Here is a 26223-nt window from a genome sequence, read left to right on the forward strand (position 1 = left end):
TCTACTTTAACCTCAGGATGGCAAAAAGAAAGAAAAATTGCACAAGACATACAGGTGTGCTATTCCTTATATAATTTCTAGCAGAATGCAGGGTTGTTTCTCAGTTCATTTAGCCCATTCAATATACTTTTATTATTTCACAAGTTCCAACTAAACCAGAATAAAACAAATTTAAAAAGTTAACTTGATTAGGAGAGTTAAAATATCTTTAGATCCTTCTGTTTTTTTAATTAAGTAACTAGTTAAATTATTTGATAATATCCAAAATAGTATAAAATTTAATACTTTTATAAAATAAATGATAAAATTTTGTCTGTGTTTGGGCAGTATATGTAAAGAATTGAATTCACAGCTGCTCCACTTTTTTAATAGAGGAAACATTAATCAAAGCTTTACTTATAAGCTTTTCTAATGTGGTTCAGTATTCCAGTTCAACAAAGATCAATAGAGGCCATTCCAGTCTCTTGACGCCTCTCCAGGAAGCAGAGGTGCGATTATGTAAATAGAACTGGTTCCTCTATACTTCTGCCAGCTTGCTTATCTCCAAAGCCTTCTGCGTGCTGCTATTGGCGACCAATACAAGTACATGCATATACCTCTTATCTCTAAACAAAGCTCAGAAAGCTCAAGGACTGAAGCCAGCAATGTTAAACAGTGATGTGCGTCTGATTTTATTTGTAAAGTGATTCATTTCAGTAAATTTAATTTCTGCTATATATTTCTTAGGTCAGATGCAAAGATAGTTGGACAGTCAGAATAAGAGAAAGAAAACAGATGTGTCCAAACATTCACCAGGGTTTGAGATAATCCATCAATTCAACAATCCAACACAGCATCATAATATAATTAGGAAGAGTCAGTTTCACAAAATGGGCATAAACAGGGAATAAAGGAATTTATGTTAAGAAATCCATCTGGTTTGCCTCATGTTCTTCTTGCAAGAAAGAGCAATGACTCATGAAATGGGCCTTCACAACAAAAGGTTTCTTTTAAAAGCACATATATAAATATAATTAAAATAAACTTATCTTACTAAATTTAAAAGACCTGTAATGTATACAATACACAAAACAATGGCTTTATGATTGCCTGATAAAACACCATCTTTACCCTGCACCAGTGTTAATCCTTGGTCCTAGTATTGCAGGAACATAATCCCCATTTAGCATTAATAGCAATGGCTTATACTGTGAGGAACTACTTTTCGATAAGTATGCACTGATTCACGAATAGCTTCTGAACAACATATTCTCAGCCCAGCGAGAAGCCTACACTCCTGAATGAACCAGAACACATTAGTGAGAGAAAGTTCATTAACCTTGCTAGATTCAGGGGTTAACAGGATAGCAGAAGAAAGGAACTGAGGGAACAGCTCTGATGCAAAACAAATTAAAATGAATGTCATCATTCCTTTTGATATTCATTAACTAATTCAGAGGGAGAATGCTCTTCCTAAATTTGCAACCATTTATCACTGAAAAACAGGTGGACATCTGTCACTCAAGTGCATCTTGGTTAATAACAACAACAACAACAATAATAATAATGCTGAGACTCACCACATCCACTAAGGGAGTAACTGGGAGAAGGAGAGAAGACCTGAGCAGCAAAATCTTCAAAGGTCATTACTTCTTTGTGGTTCTGGATTATTGCTTCAAGATACAGCGCTCTTTCCTCATAACTGAAGGAAGCAGGTTAAGGAAGAGCGTACTATTATGGAGCCCCAACCATACAAATGTACATTTAACCCACACAATTGACAAAGAAAACCATACCAGTGTGTTGTCAAAGCCACAGGATTCAAAGAACTGCTATAATTAACATATTTCTACTAGCTAAATATAGACATTATTAACATAAATGATGTATTTTTCAGCTTCAGCGCTACACTAATTATTAAAAAGGCTGGTTTCCAAACTGAATTTGAGTGGTTTCTATAAGAGATAAATGAAAATAATAATTAGGCAACCATGAGGAAAATTCTTAGAGCCAAAACCCTCAACAGGGGCACCATAGATTTTTCCTATAAAAATAAGCAATTTTTTTAAACAAATGTAATTAAGTTTCAGCTACAACTATGGGATGGAGAAATCATGAATAAAAAAGTAATGATTTTATTTGAAGTATGAAAAAATGTTATTAATATTGATTTAAATTTCTAACTAAGGTAAAGTCACATTTAAAGTCTGTTTTGGAAGATTTTCTTGATATAGCAGACATTTCTTATTTCTTGCTACATCCTAATTAAAAAGAAAAAAATGTGTGTATACTCCAGTCTTAATTTTGCTGACAACAAAGCATCTAAAACCAACAGTATTGCTTTTTAATTAAAACCCAGCAACCTGGAACACACACCATTCAAATGCATAATCAAAAACCAGTCACCAATAAAACTTACAAGCGTAACAAGCTGAAGCAACTTTCCAGCTGTCTTAATAGGACCCCTGCTTGTGATAGCTTTTCATAGAGGAGAGAGCAAATCTCTCTCTTTGTGTGCAGCTTCTGTTTTCTTTGAAGGTGAATCATGCACTTCAAATAACAGGATAACATTTTGAACAAATCTACAACGGATTAAAGTATCACACATATGACTTTATGAATTAAACACCCAAACAGCCAGTATGGCATCATTTCCTGTCACTCTGTTTAGAAGTAGGTTTTCAGATATTCCTAGTGTTTTTTCAAATGTGGGAAACGTGCTTAGTTTTATGTGACTCCTACATAAACTGAAGGAAAATGCAAAACCTTAGTAACACTGCATGTAAGACAATGCAATATAAAATGCTTTGAAAGCCATCCTCATGAGGACAAATCACGTATCTTTTTGATTATAAATATCCAGGTCAAGTCATCACCACATGGCAGAGTCCCAAAGTGAAACTATCTTTCCATATACATTTTCTGTCATATCACTGTGAAGTAATAAAAATGAACGTATTTCACACAATGTACCTGCTAACATTTTTAATTTACCTTTTCTGCTTTTAAAACCCATTCCTGTTAGTACAAGCAGTAGCCTGAGTGTATTTGGAGCAGCTTTGCTGTTATAGGCTGAACTCCTGATGACTCTTGTTAATGAATAGGCTGCCAAACTTCCTGTGAGAGGAGGCACACGCCTAGAACCTATTCTAAAGGGACTGACTGATGCCATTCACATCTCATTATGAACATACTTATTCCGCACAGCACTTGGCTGTTGCCAGGGCTCTCTATTCCACACTGACACAGCAAGCCGCTGGTCCTGAACAGCAGGATGTTAGGCCTGAGTGGCCGTCTGGTGCACAGACTTTCTGACACTAAGCTGGCACGTGCTGGCACAGCAGGAGAAGACCAAGGCGTGACAAATTACTGGAAGAGCTAAGCTAAACTTATGGCTGAAAACCACCTGAGCCTGTAGACCTCTGTGGGCCTGCCATCCACTCTCAATTCCTCCCTGGCCCTTTCAGTCTGTAGTCTGCTTGTGGGCTCAGTTCAATCAAAGCAGATAAACTGGAAATACTTTTCATGCTGTGCCTAATAACTTCCTATAAAAAGTCTTCTTACATGCAACACATAAACATACAATGTAATAAATGGAAGAGGTGCTCACACGTATTTTTATTAAAAAATTGCCTTGATATAACAAGAATGGCAAATTAATTCAAACAAGAACAAAATGAATAAATGATAATGCTATTTCAAAATAAGTCATTCACACAATAATGATGAACAACAATATCCCTACTCAACAACATTTGGAAATAACAGATAAACATCTACTGAAAACAACTTGAATTGTCTCATGCTAGGTTTTTTTTTTTTTTTTTTTTTTTACAGAAAACACGTTATAAATTAGTGGTATTCTGTTACCTGGTCTAGAATAGCCAGAGACCAGAATAAAACATTAAGGAAAAGGAAAGCAAAGGAAATTAAAAAACGATTGCCTTTGCTGTTGGGTGCACCTCCAAATTATTACCTTTTGAATGTGCAGGAAAGATTGGGTTCAAATTGTTCTTTAACTGGAAAAAAATCTTTATTTTATGTTTAAATAAAATTATCAAGGTATGCAGATATCAAGGTTTTCACTTGTGAACTCACTCAGCAAGTGTTATACTCTTCAACATTTTTATTAATGATTTGGACGAGGAGGTGCAGGGAACGCTGATCAAATTTGCAGATGACACAAAATTGGGTGGGATAGCGAATACCCTGGAAGACAGAAACAAACTTCAAAGTGATCTTGATAGGCTGGAGTGCTGGGCTGAAAACAACAGAATGAAATTTAATAGGGATAAATGCCAAGTTCTACATTTAGGAAATAGAAACCAAAGGCAGAGTTACAAGATGGGGGATACTTGGCTCAGCAATACTACAAACGAGAAGGATCTTGGAATTGTTGTAGATTGCAATCTGAATATGAGCCAACAGTGCGATATGGCTGCAAGAAAGGCCAATGCTATTTTGGGCTGCATTAATAGAAGTATAGCTTCCAAATCACGTGAGGTACTGGTTCCTCTCTATTCGGCCCTGGTTAGGCCTCATCTAGAGTATTGCGTCCAGTTCTGGGCTCCACAATTCAAGAAGGATGCAGACAAGCTGGAGCGTGTTCAGAGGAGGGCAACCAGGACGATCAGGGGATCTGGAAACAAAGCCCTATGAAGAGAGACTGAAAGAACTGGGCATGTTTAGCCTGGAGAATAGAAGATTGAGGGGAGACATGATAGCACTCTTCAAATACTTAAAAGGTTGTCACACAGAGGAGGGCCAGGATCTCTTCTCGATCCTCCCAGAGTGCAGGACACGGAATAATGGACTCAAGTTAAAGGAAGCCAGATTCCAAGTGGACATCAGGAAAAACTTCCTGACTGTTAGAGCAGTGCGACAATGGAATCAGTTACCTAGGGAGGTTGTGGGCTCTCCCACACTTGAGGCCTTCAAGAGGCAGCTGGACAACCATCTGTCAGGGATGCTTTAGGGTGGATTCCTGCATTGAGCAGGGGGTTGGACTTGATGGCCTTGTAGGCCCCTTCCAACTCTGCTATTCTATGATTCTATGATAAATGCTTAAAGGTAAAAAAAAAAGGGGGGGGAAGAGAAGCAAAATAATTTCTCTCTCCATTTTAAATATGCTAAAATATTCCTAGAGATAGTTTGACGAAATGCACTGTTTTAGCAACGGCTCATAAAATAATAAAGTAATGACCTGGGAAATGCAAAGAAAAAAAGCTAGGGAAAGTATTTTGGATATCTCAAATGACGGATACAGCCAGGAATCAGATGCCATCTGAATACATCATTAAAAAAGAAGAAATACATTACCATAAAAGAGGATAAAAGTTCACAGATTTGCATGAAATGTGCATCCCCCAGAAAAGCCCAACACAAACTCTCTTCCCCCAACCCCACCTCATACTCCAGCCCTAAAGCCCTAATGAAGAAAACATGGTTTGTGCATTTTTATTTCTTTCAAGAATCTTCTTCTTGAAAAGGCTGCTGAGTGAAGCAATGCAATCCAGGTAGGGATTTGGCACACTGATGATCCCAATGAATCCCAATGAAACTGCTAAATTTCTCAAACCTGTGTATCTCAAATTGTTCTTTGACTACACACCAAAGACCTACTTCCATCCAAATATACACTTCATCATTTAAGTATGAACTGTTTCTCAGAAGAACGATCAACCCATCTGTGTTGTTATGATGTATGACAAGGTGTGGGGGTTCCACAGGGCTCTGTCTTATCCCCTATGCTGTTTAACGTATACATGAAGCCGCTGGGGGAGGTTATCCGGAGATGTGGACTGAGGTGTCATCAATATGCGGATGATACCCAGCTCTACCTTTCCTTTTCATCAAACCCAGGTGAGGTAGTGGTTGTTCTGAACCAGTGCCTGGGCACGGTAATGGACTGGATGAGGGCTAACAAACTGAGACTCAATCCAGACAAGACGGAGGTACTGTTAGCGGGTGGTTCATCTGTCCGGCGAGGTGATGTTTGCCCTGTCCTGGACGGGGTTGCACTCCCCCTAAAGGATCGGGTCCGTAGTTTGGGGGTGCTCTTGGATCCAGAACTGTCACTTGAGGCACAGGTGAACTCAGTGGCAAAAGCACCTTTTACCAGCTTAGGCTGATATACCAGCTGCGCCCTTATCTGGACAGAGATAGCCTAGCTACAGTTATCCATGCTCTGATAACCTCTTGTTTGGATTACTGCAATGCGTTATACGTGGGGCTGCCTTTGAAAACGGTCCGGAAACTTCAACTGGTACAAAACAGGGCAGCATGCTTACTAACAAGGACTGGCTGACGAGACCACATTACGCCAGTCCTTTTCCAGCTTCATTGACTGCCGGTCCAGGTCCGGGCCCGATTCAAAGTGCTGGTATTAACATTTAAAGCCCTAAACGGCTTGGGGCCAGGCTATCTGAAGGAACGCCTCCTTCTGTATGTACCTGCCTGGAACCTAAGGTCATCCTCAGGGGTCCTTCTCCATGAGCCCCTGCCAAAGGAAGTGAGGCAGATGGCTACCAGGAGGAGGGCCTTCTCTGCTGTGGCACCCCGGCTGTGGAATGAGCTCCCTAAGGAGGTTCGCTTGGCACCTACATTATATGCTTTTAGACGCCAGGTGAAGACCTTTTTATTCTCCCAGCATTTTAACAATCTATAAATACATTTTAACTTGGTGTTTTAAATTTGTAATTTTGCATTGCTGCTGTTTTTATCTGGTTGAGCTTTTATATTGTATTTTATATTATGGTTTTATACTGTTGTTTTATACTTTGAATGGTTTTAATTTTTGTGAACTGCCCAGAGAGCTCCGGCTATTGGGCAGTATAGAAATGTAATAAATAAATAAATAAATAAATAAATAACAATGTTACTTGTTGAGGTACTTGACATTGACATTGCAAAGCAGTACATCAGTTGGGAAACTGCCTTCTCATGGAAACATATGAAGGAACTTTCTTCACTGCACTGTGTACTTTAATCCATATTATGGAAAATGTAACTCACTTCTTTTAGGGTTCCAAGTAGAGCTATGCAAGCTTTGGCTTGGATTCGGAACTCCGAAGCACTGGTGGCTACTATATGTAGAATCTGCCCATTTTGTGCACAGCGCTTGTGTGAAGTGAGGAATGATCCTTCAATTTACAGCATGCATTGCTAGGGAGGGACAGATTTACTGGGGTCTGGGAGCAGCAGGCACTTGTGGCCTCGCCGCTGCTCACCAGCCTGCATGATCGGGGCGCCACAAGACCCTGGATGGCTCACCACATGTTTCCTGACCACTCCATAGCCGCCTGCTTCCCCTGAGAGCCGCCCGCTTCTCCCTGCTGCTTGTAAATGATGGACTCCCAAAAGCATGCAGAAATTATCTTGTGCACGATGGCTGCCATTAAAAGCCATTTCCACAAGATCAGAGGCATAAGATTATGCCAGATTCATCTGCTTGTAAGTGCAATAATGTCTGTAAGATGTCCAGATAGTCAAATCTTTTGTATCTTATGATATATGTTTTTGGACAGAGCTCTCGTACTAAAACTGTTAAGAATCTGTAAAATACTGCTATGAACCTGTTATATTTGTTTTTATTGTGCATGTCACCCTGAGAGTTCTAGGATGACTCATTCCTTGGGACACTGTTAAAGTTGCTCATTTTGACGAATGGATAAACTGTGAAAAGAGAAATGGAAAGAAGGGGAAGTCATGCTGTGTGGGACAACATGAACAATAGTCTACTATCTAATTACCTGGTATTAAACCATGAATACTGAAATGTATAATGAAAGTATTTTTTTAATACATTTCCCCAGACATAACATAAATATCAAAAACAGCACACAAAAACTAACAGCGACTAAAACTAAAAATTTAAACTAGCAGAGACTAAAATATAGTAAGCAACAACCATGGAAGAATCTAAAAAAATTCAGAGATAGAACAATTTTAAGATGCAAATTCGGCAGGAAGACTCTCCAACAATTTTAAAAGCCTGCGAAAATAAAAGGGAGTTGCCTGGTGATGAAAGAACATTAAGAGAGGCACTCGGAGGATCTCTCTGGAGAGGGCATTCTGATATATGTCTGACAAAAGGAAGTCAAGTTGTATCAAAGGCCTCAGAATGACTATGCCCCTTTGCTATATGTATGTTGTAAGTTAGCTTTTCCATCAGGGTAAGCTTCCATACATGACTACAACAAATCTCCAAAGTAAAATCTGAAGATTTCTACCACCTTGCTATTGTAAACTGAGCTGTTGTTAAAAGAAAAATTATGAGTTCCTTATGTAATAATTTTGTACCTGTAAATTGGGAGAGAAGTACCAGAGTTTGGCAGATTAATTGTTTAGCAATAATAGAAATCTCATTAAAAATGCAATCCCAGAAATCAGACATACGGGAGCAAAGCCAACACATGTGAAAGAAGGACCTGTGTTCAGTCCATCCTCTCCAACAATTAGGAGAGAATTTCACCAGAATAAGATACCATCTAAGAAGCAACTTTAGTATTTTAAACACGTGATTCCATCAGTACATATCACAAAACTACGTTACTTTAATTTATGAATGGCAGAAAGTTCAAAGAGAAATCATACCACATTAACCTGTAAAAATGAACCTGACAATATTTCAAGGGTTTGAAATTAAAGATAATGGAGGGACTATGGACATTATTTCAATATAATTTTATCAGGAGATTGCACCAAATACTACAAATAAACATGCCATAACAGACCCCTAAAAACCACCTTCTCATAGGATATTTAGATGTGAATCTTCAAATTCCAGGTACACATTATTGGTTATGGTCCAGTAGTAACCAAAGCTGCGTAACTGTAACGAAATATTTTTAGGGAAATTCTGCAACCACTTGGGATACATGGAATCAAATTATGCTTAACAGTTACCACAATAACTCATTAACAGTACAAGAATTCTTCCCAATACAGGAAAGAAAAAATTAGATTGTTGTGAAGAAAATTAGATTTGTCATCAGTTAGTCTTTAGTTGTTAGGCTGCACAATTCTATGCACTCAGTAATTCTCACTGAATTCAGCGGACTTTATTTCCAGGAAAGTGTTTGTAAAATTGTAGCTTAATGTTTTTCTAAGAAACATATATAACAAACAGTCTTCAGATACCATATGAGATAATCTTACTGAAACAGGAACTAAGGATGACTCCCAGGTGAAGCAGCCATTCCTCCCAAATATTTTGATCCCATTTGCATTCCTAGAATTCAGTCACATTAAGGTTCTTTATTTCATGGATTAAATCCCACTCTCTTAATAATGGTCTTTGCCATCCCTTCACTCATTCAAACTAGTTTTTCTGGAGTTGCCACTATCAGTAACAGAAGCACAACCAACTGAAATGCAGAGTCTCATTCATAGCAGCTTTCCCCTATCTCCATGGTAAATTAGGGAATTGAGGGCCAAACTAGATATCACCATGATTAAAATCTCCCTGCGTCTGCATCTGTTCTTTAACCAATTAGCATCCCCACACGACTGCTTTGAGGACCAGTGAAGTGGTAGTCATACCCTTCAGCCACAGCTGACACAGGTACAGTGAAAAGAAGAAAGGCAGGGACAGCATTTGTACCTGTCTTCACCACCCTTAAGGGAATGAACAAAAGCCAGGGGGAGTAGCAATTTGGACTGGGCAAAGGGCATGGAGAAAGGGTTAACATCTTCCAGAGCATTTTCCTGATCTTAGTAGCAGCTTTGTGGGGCTGTTAATTTAGGTGTTTTTGTTTTGTTTTTGTTTAATAGTGTATTCAAACATGGGTTTTCCGTCACAAAACTAGTTTGGACCCAATAGACTTGATTTCTCAGATATAAATGCACTTAGGAGCCTGGAATGCCATTGGCTATATATTCTTTAGACATCTAAATTTACATTCTTGTCGTCGAGCATCTCACAATTTGCTGACAAAATATGGATTAATCCATCTAATACTGAACTGTCATGTGTGTGACACCATTCTCAATTCTGAACATATCTGCAGGATTCCCTATAAAAATATGTTTTATACCTTGGGAGGAATGAGGTCTCATTTATAGGTTTCATACCCTGTGCCTGTTTACACTTCCCTGTGCCTGTTTGCATTCTCCTTCCCTCTTTATTGTTTACTACAACTTATTAGATTGTAAGCCTATGCGGCAGGGTCTTGCTATTTACTGTGTTATCTGTACAGCACCATGTACATTGATGGTGCTATATAAATAAATAATAATAAATAATAAAAGCCTGGATCATATCAAATGTATAATGAAGCTCTACAATATATATTCTCCCTTCCTCATCAGAGTTCACATGTCCTATTTCCCTTGTATAGAATAGGCCTCTCCTGAATAGAGTTTCCATATTTTAAAGAGATCCTGAGCATAATTATTAGCAAAACACACCAAACTAAAACCCATTATATATGCTCTTAAATGGAAGCAAGTCCAGGCATGACATTTCACAGAACAAGAATGGACATCATATGATTTGGGGCTAGATTTCAGAAAAATTGAACCCATTTTTATGTAGAAACAGGTGGTCCCTTAAAATAACAAAAGGGAACATAATTTCAGAACACTAACCATGTTTTTGCAGACCATGTTATTCAAGTTCATAGAACTTTCTATTTTGGCATACAAAATGTTTTAACATCTGTTCTGAGTACAGGAGGACCATAACTTACTTATAAATACACATAAAGAGCATTGGTTCAATAGACATTGTCTTTCTAATAAAAAACTGACTTCTCTCAAAAGAGAGGTATATTATTCAAATTCACACAAATTTTAGAGAACTGCCTTGTGAACATGAAGAACTGGCAGTTTTGATAACTGAACACAGAGAGTTGCTGATTTAGGCTGCAGGTAATCTTAAGGCATGTCCACAGTAGCATTAGTATGTCAAAATATTGGTGCTAACCTATCTTACAATAACACTGCAAACAAGGGATACTTTGCAAGTCCTTTCATCATCACCCCTGAGAAAGCATTTGTGTAGGTCCACCCTCTCACTCTGAAAGTGGGACTAACAGGTTTATCAGGACTGCATTCATAGCTTAGACAGCCTGTTAAATTAAACTTTTCTAAGCTACAAAGGAAATGAGAGAGCTTTAATGCACATAAAACCCCCCAAAGCAAGACTTTAAGGTGATGTAGTTTTCACTTAGGAAATGAGATTGCTCCCCCTTGTCATGGCAATTCCACAGATGTACAGTTACGAAGGGAGCTTGGGCACTTGTAATCTTTGCCTGCATGCAAAGCAGGTGTTGATTCCCAAGAAAGTCTAAAAGGATCACATTGTCATAAAAGTTACTTCACTGCAAAGGTCCAGAATGAAAGCAAACTAATGATAAATCAGTGCATGTACAGCTGCTGCTGGCCATGTTCTTCAATTACATGGTTTGTTAAAATAAAAACAACAAAAACAACGAGGTAACGATGGAATTATAAAGAGAAAACACATATAATGGCAAACAATATTTACCCCTTGACTTTAAAAAAAAGTATCTGAATTTTGTTAGTGTGTTAGCCTCATTCAAAATCCTGGCAAAACATATTTATTTCACATATCACTAACAAGTTAATTACATTTCACATTGCTTACTTGTAGTTTTGGAGTATTATCGAGACATTTTCATTGCAAAACTCATGAAGTGAAAATATTCATTTATCCTAAATCACAACATTTTAATTGTTTAAACTTAAGGCACATACAACCAAAAAGGAACATTGGCTGCCTATTAATTTCTGGGCCCAATTTAAGCTGTTGGTATTAGCCTAAACAGTTTGGGACCACATTATCTGAAGGACTGCCTATACCTGTACAAGTCTGACCAAGCTTTAAAATCAGCATCTGATCTCATACTTTCTGGTTGCTAAGTACCAGGGACAGGGGCTTTTCTGTGGTTATCCCACATCTTTGGACTGCCCTGTGTTCCCCCCGCCCCCCTTAGCTAGCCTTCAGCAGGATTTTAAGATTTATTTATTCTAGACTGCATTTGATTAATTTTAGTGTAGTGTGCATATAACTAAGGGTTTTAACTGTTGCTGCTGCTGTTTTATTTGTAACTAGTGAATGGTGAATTGAAGTTTTAATATTTTATAATAGCCACTTATGAAGACAGGGGCTGAAATGGATTTAGCAGTTTTTGTCTGGACCAAGTTGATTTCTAAAACTGCAACTATCCTCACATTGACTGGATAAATGCATATTCCAATCATGACAAAGAGATGTCCCAAACCACATGGAACCGACCAGAGGGGAGGCAACTCTGGACTTAATCCTAACTGGTGTTGCCCAGGACCTAACATGAGATGTAAATATTGTTGAACCAATCAGTAACAGTGACCACAGTGTTAACAGATTCAATACTGTATATATTTAAGTGGGAAACTGCCCAGGAACTCTAACACAGTCACATTTGACTTTAAAAGAGAAAATTCTTTAAAATGAGGGAACTGGTGAAAGGAGAGTTGAAAGGGGGAATCAAGAAGGTTACATCTTTTGCAAAATACATGGAGCTTACTTAAAAGCACAGTAATACAAGTTAGGAAAGGTAGCACCAAAGTCCAAGAGATCACCGGCATGGTTAACAAAAGGGAGCATAAACGTGCGCACAAAGGTGATGCAAGCAAATAATAAGAGATGCAAAAAAAGATTTTTGAAGAGCACATTGCTAATAATATCAAGGCCAACAATAAAGATTTTTTAAAATATATCAGAAGAAGGAAACCAGCTAGGGAAGCAGTTGGACCATTGGATGACAACAGAGGCCTTAGCTAGACCTAAGGATTATCCCAGGCAAATGGAGGGGTCGTCCCTGCCTGCTCCCGGGATCCCCTGTGTGTCATTTGGATGCACAGGGACGATCCCGGGATATAGGCCTGGTCTAGATGTGGCCAGAGTTAAAGGAGTACTAAAGGATGACAGGGAGATTTCAGAGAAGCTGAATTAATTTTTCGCATCAGTGTTCACTGCAGAAGATACAGGACAGATGCCTGTGCCTGAACCGATGTTTTCAGAAAGGAAGTCTGAAGAACTGAGGCAAATAGTTGTGACAAAAGATGAAGTTCTCAACCTTATTGACAAATTGAAAGCAAATGAATCATCAGGCCTAGATGGTATCCATCCTAGAGTTCTCAAAGAACTCAAATAAGAAATTGCGGATCTTCTAGCCAAAAAGTGCAGGAAAGGGCCACTAAAATAATTAAGGGACTGGAGCATCTCCCCTATGAAGGAAGGTTATGTGCTACCTCCAGTGTCTGAGGCAGTAAGCCTGTGTGCACCAGTTGCTGGGGAACATGGGTGGGAGGGTGCGGTTGCACCATGTTCTGCTTTTTTGGTCCCTGGTTGAAAGCTGGTTGGCCACTATGCAAACAGAGTGCTGGACTAGTGGACCCTTGGTTTGATCCAGCATGGCACTTATGTTCTTATGCAACAGTTTGGACTTGAGATTCATTGTGTGGACTGCAGAGTTGACATCTGCCCTTTCTAAGTGGCAGCAGTGTCAAGCCTACCAGTTCTGAGGTTACTTCTCTCCATGTCCCAGGTAAACTGCCTATAAATCTAGACTTAACCCAGGGTCTCTAGGCCTATGTCTTCTAGGGAGAGACATCTTCTCAATCATGGGTTATCTAGCTTCCAAACAGTATAGGCATTTGAACAGGCAATGTTCCCTATAGTTGAAAAAACAACAACAACCCATCACACTGGCTACTATTTCTTTTTATATTTACTGTAAGCCACTCAGGGAGTTTCCTATTCTGGGATGGCATGAAAACGTTAGTAAATAAACATGCTTGGTCTACGCCACTGTCAGAATGATTATTAAAATAATGAATGAACTCAGGTTGGGATTTGTCTGAGATACATCCTTATGCACTGGAAAAGGAAGAACATTGTAATTTCTGTGGTACATAACTAACAAGTGTCATATCATTTTGACAAACAGAAACAGGAGTGTGCCAACAATTAGTGTGGAGGCGGCAGAGTCCTGCTTGCTTCCATTCCTCAAAATTCCACCTCCCTGCCTGACTCCAAACTAATGCTATGTCCCATTTTTTTCTGCTTGCTGCTGAACTCTTCAGTCCACTAGCTGTTCTGATGAAGAACTCTCTGTTTCATTTTAGAGTCGGATTATGCATGTGCAAAAGGAGCAGAGCTGTGTGCATGCTCCCATCTCCAACTCTAAAGGCATCTGGAATCCAGGCAATTTGTCAGACAGGACTGCCCTGCTTGGATGCTATATTTGTGCGTACCAGCCTGCTACCCAGCCAGTCAGGAGAATCAAGCACTGAGTGAGAAAATGGGCATCAAAGGAGGACACCTTGAGCAATTCAGAGCTGAAACTGGCTGCTATGCCTGCACAGAGGAAGTGACCGAGTGGTTGGTTAAATTTTATGGTTCTACCTCCCTTCTCCATGATGCAAGCATCAGTCAGAACACATTTTTATATGGGGGAGCTTGGTCTCTTTTTCTATTATAAAAAAATCAATGGGTCAGTAATAAGTGTAGCAATATCAATGTAAGAATTGACCCTACAACTACTTTTCCAAAGACCGTAAAGAGGAATTAAGAGTCATTAGTTCCAGTTACCCTCCCAACGTATCCATACTGCCTTCTTGCACTCATCACCCTAGAGTACAGAATCAAGATCAGTTAAAACATTTTACCTCTCTTAATGCAGACTTGAAAGGTAGAGTGGAGGCTCTCATCTATGTGAGTCACTGCCAGTATGGAATAAGAGGTTTCTAGATGAATTTCTAATCTATAACTAAATCCTCTCCACTTCTGTTTTCTACTTACCAAGGAACCCATGTATTTTGCCTAAGGATGGAGACAAATCTGGGTAACAGCCGGATTTTATATTTTCAAAAATCAATCACTGTATGCTTCTTCATCCCAGCAGCTCTTGGGACAGTTCTAGGTGCAACCTGAAACCATCTCAACACCTAGTAGAGCCTTATTTGAATGTCTGCTCTCTCCTCCCACATTCTCTCTTATGACTGTGACTAAATGTAGACCCCATCATTTCAGCATCAGCCAGCTCTCCCAAATTTATTTTCCCATCTAGCCTGATGAAGAGTTCAGGAGAATTCAGAAGCTTGCACACAATTTTGTGACATGTCGGTTGCCCCAATAATGGTATTGCTCTAATGTGGACTTTGTCTTTTTGGATAGTATCAGCCCAGTTCATAACCATTAGTGTTAAAGACTAATGTAAATATGGACAATGCTGAGCTTCCTTTTCAAATAGAATTCCATTTTTATTGCTTCCTCAACTATCACATTAAAGAATGCTAAACAGTAGCTTATAACATTTTCAGATACCTTGACATTTCAATGCCTCAGCATTTCTCCCAACAATTAATTTAATGAAAGGCTCCAGATGCTCTTTGATATGTATCTTCTTGGTTTGGCCATTATTTGGAGCCACCATATTCCAAGATTAACTAGGATCACTTATTTATATTCCTCCAAGCTCAAGCAAGATTTCACTACAAAGCAAGTAGAATGTATCTATGTGAAGCAGACAATCTTCAGAGTAAAACAATGACCAGCACTTCTGAATGAAAGGAGTGAAAATGAACATTAGCACATCAAAGGCACTGCTCTGTAATAATAATAATAATAATAATAATAATAATAATAATAATAATAATGGCATGGCGCACACTTTAATCTTTTTGACAATCTATTCATGAAATGAACTGAATTCCATTTCTGACACAAATGGGAATGCACAGCACAAGGACATCTTTGCCAACAATAAAATAAGCACCACACAGAGATAGGGTTCTGCAGCCTTTCAGCTATTCAAACAAATTGGCAATCATTTGAACTAAAAGCACAATGTCAGAATTTTTTATTTTCCATACTAAAAAAAAATTACACCAAAATAGCTGCGGGTTATGTATTAAGTGTTGGAAACTGCAATGTTTCAGATTTAGTAGCCATGAAGTTGCCCTGATTCAAGGAATCAGTAGGTCAGAGGCAAGCTTTCCTCTGTTTTGTAGGTGCCTAAAATTATCAGTGCTAATTAGGGTACTGTATGTGTACCACAGGTCTGGATGTAGGTTTCCTTTAAGCCTATACAGAGCATCTTATTGTCCTACGACCAGGAGAGATCTGCAGGCAGGGACCTTTTTCATGCTCATGGATTTGCTTTCATTAGATTGGCAGGCAAAGGCCTTGTAAAATAACATTTTAAAACTGTAGATCAACTGGCACTACCTTCAAAGAGCTATTTAAAAAAACCCAAAGTAAAATCACAAACATTCTAACATGAAAATTTTAGGGTCTTTTAAGCTAGCAATTGTTCAAATACATGTTCAAGAATAGGACTGCAAATGTATAAGCACATATAGTCTTGGTTAGCTCTTCTAAAGAAAACAAAGCTAACTATTTAACTTCATTATTAAAGCCTATCCAGTGGAATTTTAAGATTTTTAAAAATGTTTTTAGGGTGTTTTTAACAATGTATATTATGTTTTAATTGATAATTATGTATTTTATCGTTTATTGTTGTTCCCTGCCTCAGCAAGAATAATAATAATAATAATAATAATAATAATAATAATAATAATTGCTGCTGCCTTGAGTGAGTTCTACTATTAAAGGTGGCCTAGAAATAATTTTAGAGAGAGAGACTTCTGCACTTGCTATTATGGTATCTACTGTATGTTTGTATTTGACACATTGTTGTTGTGTTATTACTGCTTTTATAAATTGTTACATTTCCTTGTTTCTGATTTCTGAAGCTGAATCCTGATAAGACAGAAGCTCTGTGGACCGGTGGTTCCAAAGTCCAGGAATTGGGTAAGTGACCTGTTCTGGACGGGGTTGCACTCCCTCTGAAGGAGCAGGTGTGTAGCTTGGGAGTACTCCACGATTCATCTTTGTCCCCAGAGGCCCAGGTGGACTCCATGGCTCGAAGTACATGGGGCCAGCTTCAGCTGAACCTCCAAGCAATGACCTTTCCTGGACAAGGATAAACTCACCACAGTAGTGCATGCACTGGTAACTTTCCGATTAGACTACTGCAATGCACTCTACGTGGGGCTGCCCTTGAAGACAACTCAGAAGTTGCAGCTAGTGCAAAATGCAGCAGCTAGACTGCTGACTGGTCCATCCCACAAAGACCCTATAACACGGGTCTTAAAAGAATTGAACTGGTTGCCTATATGCTTCCAGTCGGAATTCAAGGTGTTGGTAATGACATTATAGCCCTAAATGGCTTGGGACCTCTATACTTGAGGGAGCGCTTCTCCCTATATTTGCCTACCTGAGAACTGTTGGAGGAGCCCTCCTCCACGTCCCACCAACACAAGACATATGCTATGGTGGAATGTGGGAGAGGGCTGTTCTCTGTTGTGGCACCCCCACTGTGGAATGCCCTTCCCTTGGAGGCCCAACTGGCACCAATACTGATTTTATTCCATCACCAAGTAAAGACTTGGCTTTTTAACAAAGCCTTTGATGGCTAAATTCACCAAGCTTGCACATTGTTTTAACTGATTTAATTGGTTTTATTGCTTTTAAATTCTATACTGGTTTTAGCTTGATTAATGGTTTAATTTTTTAGCTGTGTATATTTATATTGTTATATAATTTTACCTGTATGCCGTCACAAGATCCTAGTGATATAGGGTGGGATACAAATGTTTTTTGGCCTGCTTACAAATGTTTTTTGGCCAGCTTGCATTGGCTGCCTGTATGTTTCCGAGCCTGATTCAAGGTGCTGGTTTTAACCTAAAAAGCCTTACATGGCTTGGGACTACAATACCTGATGGAACACCTCTTCTGACATGAACCTACCTGTACACTATGCTCAACAACTAAGGCCCTCCTCTGGGTGCCTGCTCCAAGGGAAGCTCGGAGGACAGCAACAATTGAGAGGGCCTTTTCTGTGGTGGCTCCCCAATTATGGAACAATCTCCCCGATGAGGCCCACCTGGCGCCAATATTGTTACCTTTTTGGCACCAGGTTAAGACTTTCCTTTTCTCCCAGGCATTCAACAGCATATGCTGAGTTTTAACTGACTCCAATAGCTTTGGCCTGGCTGAGTGTTTAAAATTTGTTTTAAATGTTAACTTTTTAAAAAATGTTTTTATGTTTTTAAATTTTGTATATTGATTTTTAATCTTCAGTCTTTTTAAACCAATCTTTTTAATCTTTGTAAACTGCCCAGAGAGCTTCGGATATGGGTGGTATATAAATGTAATAAATAATAATAATAATAATAATAATAATAATAATAATAATAATAATAATAATAAATAATAATAATAAATAATCTTTGATTATATTGTTACACTGAAATTCTTATATTGTTGTTACACTAACAGATTTGAAAAATTTATTGATATGTTTCTGAATAAAGTAATTGCTGACTGTTTCTGAATAATGAGCAATTTTGAGTACATGTATTTGTGGCATATACCTTAATATCAAATCTTATTGCAATTGAAATTATAAGTAACATTATTTATTATTGACTGTTATGTTTAATTGGCTCATTTTCTATTTTAGCAGTACTGACTACCTTGGGAGAGAAAAATTCTGTATAATATCTGCCGTGGACGTCTATTCAGGTGGAAAGGATGTGAATATTTTAAATAAATAAAATTATTATTCTTATTTAAATTATTTCTACGTTGCTTTTCAGGTCAAAGGCTTAAAGTGATTTATATAAAATTTTAGACTAGTCAATCTATAGATCTATACAAATATAATAAAAAAAGCAAACAGAGCAACAGCCAGACAAAGTAATAAAAACAGAACACATACTAAGACCTGGGTGAATAAAAAGATCTTGCTGCAAAGAACTAAAAACATCAGGCAAATCTACCAGGAGCGCTCCCCAGAGGTCTCACTTCAAGACAGCAGGGGGACTGGAAGAAATCATCTCAACAAGGAACTTCAACTGGACAGGTTCACATGGGAGGAGGTAGTCCTTTTGATACCCTGGCAACAAACTGTTTTGAGCTTTTAAAGGTTAATAGTAGCACCTGAAATGGGATCAGAAGTAGACTGGATGCCAATGCTGTTGTTTTTAAAGCTGGGGAGATGTGTTCCATATGCCTGGTTCCAGCTTGTAATTTAGCCATCATGTTTTGTAGTAACTGAAATTTCTGAATTGTCTTCACAGGCAACACACATACAATGGAATATTACCAAAGCCTGAATGAAGACATACACCAGCCTCAGCTGCTAAAAATGCTTTGTGTCACTGATGCCACTTGAACCTCCAAAGACAGAGCTGGACCTACTAGCAGCTCCTCCACAAAGGATTAGATCTAGTTAAAACCCTGCATGACTATCTAGTGCAATCAGTTGCTAGGCAGATCTCAGAAACAGATTGCCTGAGAGAAGCAGAGTGGCAGCAGCATTTTGACTGCTCTTGCCGATTAACTCTGTAGGCAAGCAACTTAACCCACTCTGCATGACAAACAACACCCTAACTCATGGGGTTAAATAACCCTTACTGCAGACTGGGGGCATATCTACACCATGCCTATATCCTGGGGTAGTCCTTGGATCGTCCCTGTGCGTCCATATGATACACAGGGATGCTGGGGGCAACCAGGGACTAGCAAGGACTTACCCCTGGATATCAGTATCTGTGGAAAACCCAACTTTTCCACAGTTCCAGGACCATACTGTGGAGTGCGGCCGTGTGGCCACTGCTACTGGGTTGTCTTGTCCTCCCCGAGTAGCAGGAACCATAAAATGGGCACAGAGCTACATGGTGGCAGTCTGTGCCCATCGAGGGTGGGGCTGGGGCTGTTGTTTTCCCCCTTTACCTTTTGCGATGGAGTGCAAGAGTGCTCCTCTTGTTTGTTTTTAAAAATGGCAGCCATGACGTCCTTCTAGGACGTCACGCAGCCATCTAGACACCCAGGGAGGATTGCAGAAGCCAGTAAGTCCGCGATCCTCCCCATACACTCTTGTTATCAAAGTGGCTTATTTTGGGCGGGGGGAGGAAGAGCTCACCCATTGTAGATTGACATGTAATCCAAACCCAGTCATAGAGTTGATAACACCCCACCCCAGATGAGCTCTTAAAAGCAAAAAGGAAGAAAAAAGACTAAGGTCCCACTTTACAAAGCTACTTCAAGCCCCAATTAAGATGAAATCCCTGGTAAGTGTTGATATGGTTAAAGCTGTTGCAAACGTAACACCCTTATCCGCTGGCAATCTTAACTATGGTTGTGTGGAGGAAATCACACTTGAGGTGGAACAAGCCTTATGGGGGAGCATATGTTCATACTACCAAACTTTTCACCGTGAGATCAAGAGTGCTGCAAATTGACTAGTTCCTTTTCTCTGTATTAAGCCCCATACCTTCCCCTTGCCCAATGCCTGCATTCCTCCTCCAAGCCTAGCCCCTGCTTTTCCATCATCAAGCCAACTAACTATAAAAGCAACAACAAGAGACTAATATCCTGCTTTCTTTTCTAAGTCTCAGGAAATTTCATATATGCAAAGAGAGAGAAAAACAATCATTTGAACATATCGCCCTTTTCCCAAATCCCAAAACAGGCCAGAACACTCCTCTGATAGTAAACACATAAAAGAAGAACAGGATACCTAGATTAGGTAATAGTTTGATTTTTAGTGATGTTGTCATGCCTATCAGTAATGATAGTTCTCTCAAATTAGGTACTGGGGCAACACTATAAAAAGTCAAAAATAAAAATGTACACGATGCCACTGATAGTTAAATGCTTCACAAAATTGCTCTCTGTGTGGAAGGGGTACAGGATGTGAATGGGAAAACCACTATAGGAGTATTGAGTTGTACAAAATGTTGGCATGCAAGTTCTATTCAACAATTGGAAAAACACTACATGCCTTTTATAGGGCGCAGAACACATTAAGAGTTCATTAATTAAACAGTGCTTGTGGAACAGATGGAATGGCTATCTGGGTTCTAATTACTGTAAGTTGTACAGAGGTTTGCAGTCCTTAATGAGCTCAATAAAATGAATGATTACACATCAATCACAATTAAAGATACCTATAAGATAGGCTGAATAATCATGGCAACATGTCAACCATGGAAACACAAAGAACAACAGGCACTGCAAAACCTAATTAGGAATAAAATAATTCATCCCAACCTCTCAGAAAAAAGGTTAAAGTATTTGCACAACCTCTTGCAGTCCATGTAAAGCTGAGCAATTTTTCTATCCCCTTCTCCTTGAATTTTTAATGAATAATCTGAGTCACTGGCTACAAAATGACAACAGGCTACTTTTCATATTTTCAGACACTATTCTATTAGTATACTGAATATGCATTTTACTGATTTTTTTGTGATAGCCAGAAACTCAGCCCTATAGAATAGACTTTGCAAAATCCTAGGTTTCAGTCCTAAATCTAAGGCCTTAGCTAGACCTAAGGTTTATCCCGGGATCGTTCTGGGGTCATTCCTGTTCATATAAATGACACAAAAGATATCCCGGGAGCAGGCAGGGACGACCCTGGGATGATCCCAGGATAAACCTTAGGTCTAGCTAAGGCCTAAGAAGGCCTACACAAATTCCAACACCATCTTCACTCTTGCTTACTCTAGTAACAGTCTTTGTACTCACTCCTCAGTTTTTCTTCTTTTAACAAAAGCTTTTGGAGTCCTGACAATGTAATACTGAAAATAAAAAAACAAAGAATAGAACTATTTTGCTCATTTAAGAAAGGTGAAGCCAGCTCTTTTCAACTCATACATTTAGGAATGCACCCTTAGTCAGCTAAATAAATCTTACTAAATAAATAATGGTATTTCCTAGCTTTCAATTCCCTCCCCTCAGTTAAGTAAAAGTATTTAAATAAAATAGACATATGAAGTACTGTTTAAGGTCAGCATCATTAAACACAATATAATGGTATTCCTAAGTTGTTCTGTGCTTCTAAAGTATCACTCACAGAGTCATACACAATCTTACAAAGCAAAATTTCAGTGCATCATGACAGAAGCTGTTTGGGGAGGCATTTTCTTGCCCTTCCTTTACCCCCAGACATTAAGTAGGATGGCTTAATGTTCACATATTATAATAACAGCACATTAAATAATCAGGAGTTATTTTCTTATTATAATATTTAATGGCTGGGTTCACACAACATGACAACTCACACGGGTTAAGCATAGGTTGTTGCTGAACTGTGGGTTGTTGCTAAAATGTGGTATGTTTGGTTGTGTAAACCCAGCTATGCTAACACATCATGGCTTGTTAACCATGAACAGCCCATGAAGAGAACCCATAGTTTGTTGTTGGGTTGGGAACTGAGGGTTGTTCGTGTGAACTTAGTAAGGCTGAGTTCACAGAGAAATCCCCCCCCACAGTTCAACAACAACCCACGGTTCAACAACCCACACTCAACCCATACACAACCTTGAGTATAGGTTGTCATGTTGTGTGAACCCAATCAGAGTCTGTCACTTCCCTACTTCCTCCATTTAGAACTGCTGCATCTCTGCCGTCTCAGTCCTGTGTCTAGAATTGCAGGGCATATCCTCCAGCCAAGGAACTGCTAAACTGGCTCTATGCACCTCCTCCAATAGTGCAGGCAGTGACTCTTCAAGACATGCACAAAGCTGCCCTGGAATTTTGGCACCCGAGGCACTTGTCAAATTTGTCCAATATTTTTGATTGACCGTACTTTCATAGCAAGTTCAGTGTTTATGCCTCTATATGCTCCTTCCTATGGTTCAGCTGCAATTTCAGCTGCAAAGACGCATACTGTTTGCACTATTGCACCTAAAGCTCTCCATTAACAAGAAGAAAAAATTAAGTATAAACCCAGATGAAAACTTCACTTGCCAAAATTCACTCTTCCACCCAAGTATTAAACATACATTATTACTTTGTGGGAAAGCAGTTTCCAAAGTATTATAATGGTATGGATCTACTTCTGCTAGTAACAATGGAACAATGTTAGTCAACTATAAATCTCTAACATGTGTGTATGACTTAGAATAAAAAACCCAATTACACATCTTTTCTAGTAAATTGTTTCACTTAATCAAATTTATATTAAAATCTTTCACATATATTAATTCACATTTTGGTTAAGAAGTTGCCTCTTTACATTTCCAAAGATCTGTGACTGAAGCAGAAGCTTTTTAGCCTGAGGGGTTAAAAGTGTGGGTGTGGAAGTGGGCTTTTGTTAGAAAAATTAGCAATGCTATGAGTCATTGTGCATTAGTGGCAGAATAGTTTTGCATCTTGTATGAACCCAGACACCATATGCCATGCGAGGACCTATTACTTTATTCGGTGCCATTGCTGACAGGCAGACACGTGGATATCCCCAATGGAAAGACTGTCTCTTCTCTGTGGTGAGTACAGGAACCCAGTGATCTGAACACATCAGACATTGTAACTAGCAGCAGGAACAGCTGGTAAGCTAGGAAGAAGCAATGGTAATACAGAGCTAGAATGTTAATGAGAATGTGTGAGCTAAACCACAATGAAAGCCTCAAAGGGGAAAACAAAAATCAAATTCCTTTTATTTTACCAGTTCATGCAGCCCAACATTTGAATTTCATCTTTTTTAAAACTATAAATACTTATTCTGATTAAAGAATTAGTTTGCACAACTAAGAAGGTGGTCAATGCCACTTAAGAACTCAGGACATGTTCCCTCAGACTTATTTAAGGCATGTTTATCTTTACATGTTTTTTTTCCTACAAAAAATAAGACTGTACATTCTTGAGCCAGTAAAACCTAAGCCAAGATTTAGGCTGAAGAAGATGCATGTCTTGCTTGTTTCAACATTGCAAAATTCAAACAATTTAAGCTAGGTCAAATACACATTTTTAATGCAAGAGCAGAAAACAAATAAACCACAGAAGATGGCAGCTAAAAGTCTAACACATACAGAAATAATTTTAAAAACTGCATTGTAATTTTATATACTTGACGGTCTTTTAGCATGACAAGATTAGAATAGTTACTTCTTTCACACAGCCAACAGCATCCGTTCATAGGGGCAAGGGGGTGCAACTGCCCCCTGCCTGGATTCCAGTCATGACATCAGTCTGAGAGTGGCAACAGTGGCTGTTCTTGGTGCACCTGCCTCCTCTATCTCTGCTTTTAGTTTCCAGCCATATGGGCAAGGCTCAGGACAAGTCAGGAGGTCAGTAAATTAAAAACAGAAGTGGGGGGGGATGCCCTCGAGTTTACCCAATGCTGCAGGAGTGCCTGCCTCATAAAGCAAAGAGGCAGTAGCAAGCAGCAGCATGACTGGGCTCCTCCACAACAAAGTAGCTCCATTCTGAGAGTGGCAAGACAGCCTCCTGCTGTGTATGCTTGCCCCAAGGGCTATCTCTAGTCTCCAGCTCCCCACAACATGAGCGGGCAAGGCCCAGCCAGGGGCGGTCAATAAATTAAACCTAGGGGTGGGGATTCCACTGAGTTCAGTTGCGAGTGGGTGCAATGCAAATGGTAGAATGTGGGCCTGGAAGGGGCGGTGAGGCTGGCTTTCTGACAGACCCAGCCAAGCAGCACCACAGTCTGTTAGGCCTTCAATTTGGTAGCCGGCAAGAACACCTGCCTCTAGCCTAACTCAGTCTAGCCTAACTCACAGGATTGCTGGGAGGATAAAATGTAGAGGAGGCTCATGTAGGACTCCTTGGAGGAAAAGGCAGGATATAAATGTAACCAATAAGTAAATAATAATAAATGTATTACTTAATGTTCTCTGAACAACAACTGGTTTCATAACAATGTACGTTTTACAGATTTTGTGTTGCTGCCCAAAATAAACCCCAGTTGATAGCCATTTTGTAACTTTTCAACTTGTGCTTCTAAAAACCTTTTGGAGAAATGTTAAGCATAATATCACCTGCCTTTAAAATTTCACCAAAATTGGCTCAAAGGGCAAACTTATACAATTTAATAGTTCACATCAGACTCTTGGTTTTAGGGTCAACACTGAAGGGCATTGCTTAGGAAAAGACAGATTTGGATTCAGCATGTCAAAAAACACTCAAGCAAACAGATTCAAAACTAGGGAAATCTCTGACTACTAGTAATTATAGCTATCAGATTTAATATGGGGGCATTAACTTAGGCCTTAGCTAGACCTAAGGTTTATCCCAGGATTGTCCCAGGGTCATCCCTGTTCATGTAAATGACATACAGGTGATCCCAGGAGCAGGCAGGGACGGCCCCGGGATAAACCTTAGGTCTAGCTCAGGCCTTAGTGACATACAGCCGGTGGTTATTTTGAGAAGGCATATTAAACATAAATAAAGAGATATTACTTGTACACAGCTAGTTATAACTCTAGAATAGAAGGTTTATACTAATAGAGCAATACTTAAAACATGACACCAATACAGTTGGACCTATCTGGGTGTTAAACATCTTTGCTTTCATTCATATTTTTTCTTCATCAATTCCAAAATGTAGAATATAGAACCGCGTTCCCCATCCTGCTGCCCTCCAAATGTTTGAGAATACAAGTCCCAGCATTCCTGACCATGGGACATACTGGCTTGCAATGATCATCTTTGGAGGACACCAGGTTTGGAAAGGTCTGCTCTAAAAAAAAAAAGAGAAGTAGGTGGCCCTAAGTTGTTCGTCACCAGTTTTCCACAACCCCACAGTCACCAATGAATATCATATTCTCCACCCTGTCTTCACAGTTTATCTTTGGGAGAATGAGAATTTCACTTGCACTTTCTGCCTCTTTAGAAAGGATGTGGCATTAAGACTTGTGAGCCTTAACTCCCAAATTTCCCTGCATTTTGGTGCTTGATAGAAAGCTCTAGAGCTTTAACATTGTTTTGCAAACTGTAGGGGTTTGTTTAATGAATATAAAAGTATATGTTTTAAGTCCACAGGCCACATGAGTTTCCAAAGTCTGAAATGGAACAGCACCTGAACAAGTGCAGGTAACTTACACAACATATAATTGCCTGCCTATTGTAAGGCATTTATACAACCTATAAAATGTAGTCATTCTTTGCAAATCTACAGCACACACATAGAAAAATCCTAAAAGCCTCACATGTCATTACAGCCTCACATGTCACTACAGATTACAGCTATTGATTGCTGCCTGGAGAATGTTCTTGCTGTGAGAACGGAAGACAAGCAGAAGTGACAGACAGCTCAGCTATTGATCTACTCCAGCAGGGAAATTACACTTCAAAATGAAGTTCAGTATTCCTTTACACCACCTAGTAGATCCACTGTAATGTTCATCAGGACACTACAGGGACTG

The 26223-nt window shown here is 39.2% G+C and overlaps 1 protein-coding gene across 2 annotated transcripts in view; it reads right to left on the reverse strand.

The window, feature by feature from the left end:
- RALGAPA2 (Ral GTPase activating protein catalytic subunit alpha 2) overlaps positions 1 to 26223 on the reverse strand; it is a 212842-nt gene that overhangs the window by 30190 nt on the left and 156429 nt on the right. For both annotated transcript variants that reach the window (XM_063130176.1, XM_063130175.1), the window contains one exon: positions 1560 to 1681. In XM_063130176.1, the coding sequence (XP_062986246.1) occupies positions 1560 to 1681 (122 nt within the window). The remainder of the gene's footprint in view (positions 1 to 1559; positions 1682 to 26223) is intronic.

This window comes from Elgaria multicarinata, chromosome 7, assembly GCF_023053635.1.
Source record: "Elgaria multicarinata webbii isolate HBS135686 ecotype San Diego chromosome 7, rElgMul1.1.pri, whole genome shotgun sequence".
Taxonomy (NCBI): Eukaryota; Metazoa; Chordata; class Lepidosauria; order Squamata; family Anguidae; genus Elgaria; species Elgaria multicarinata.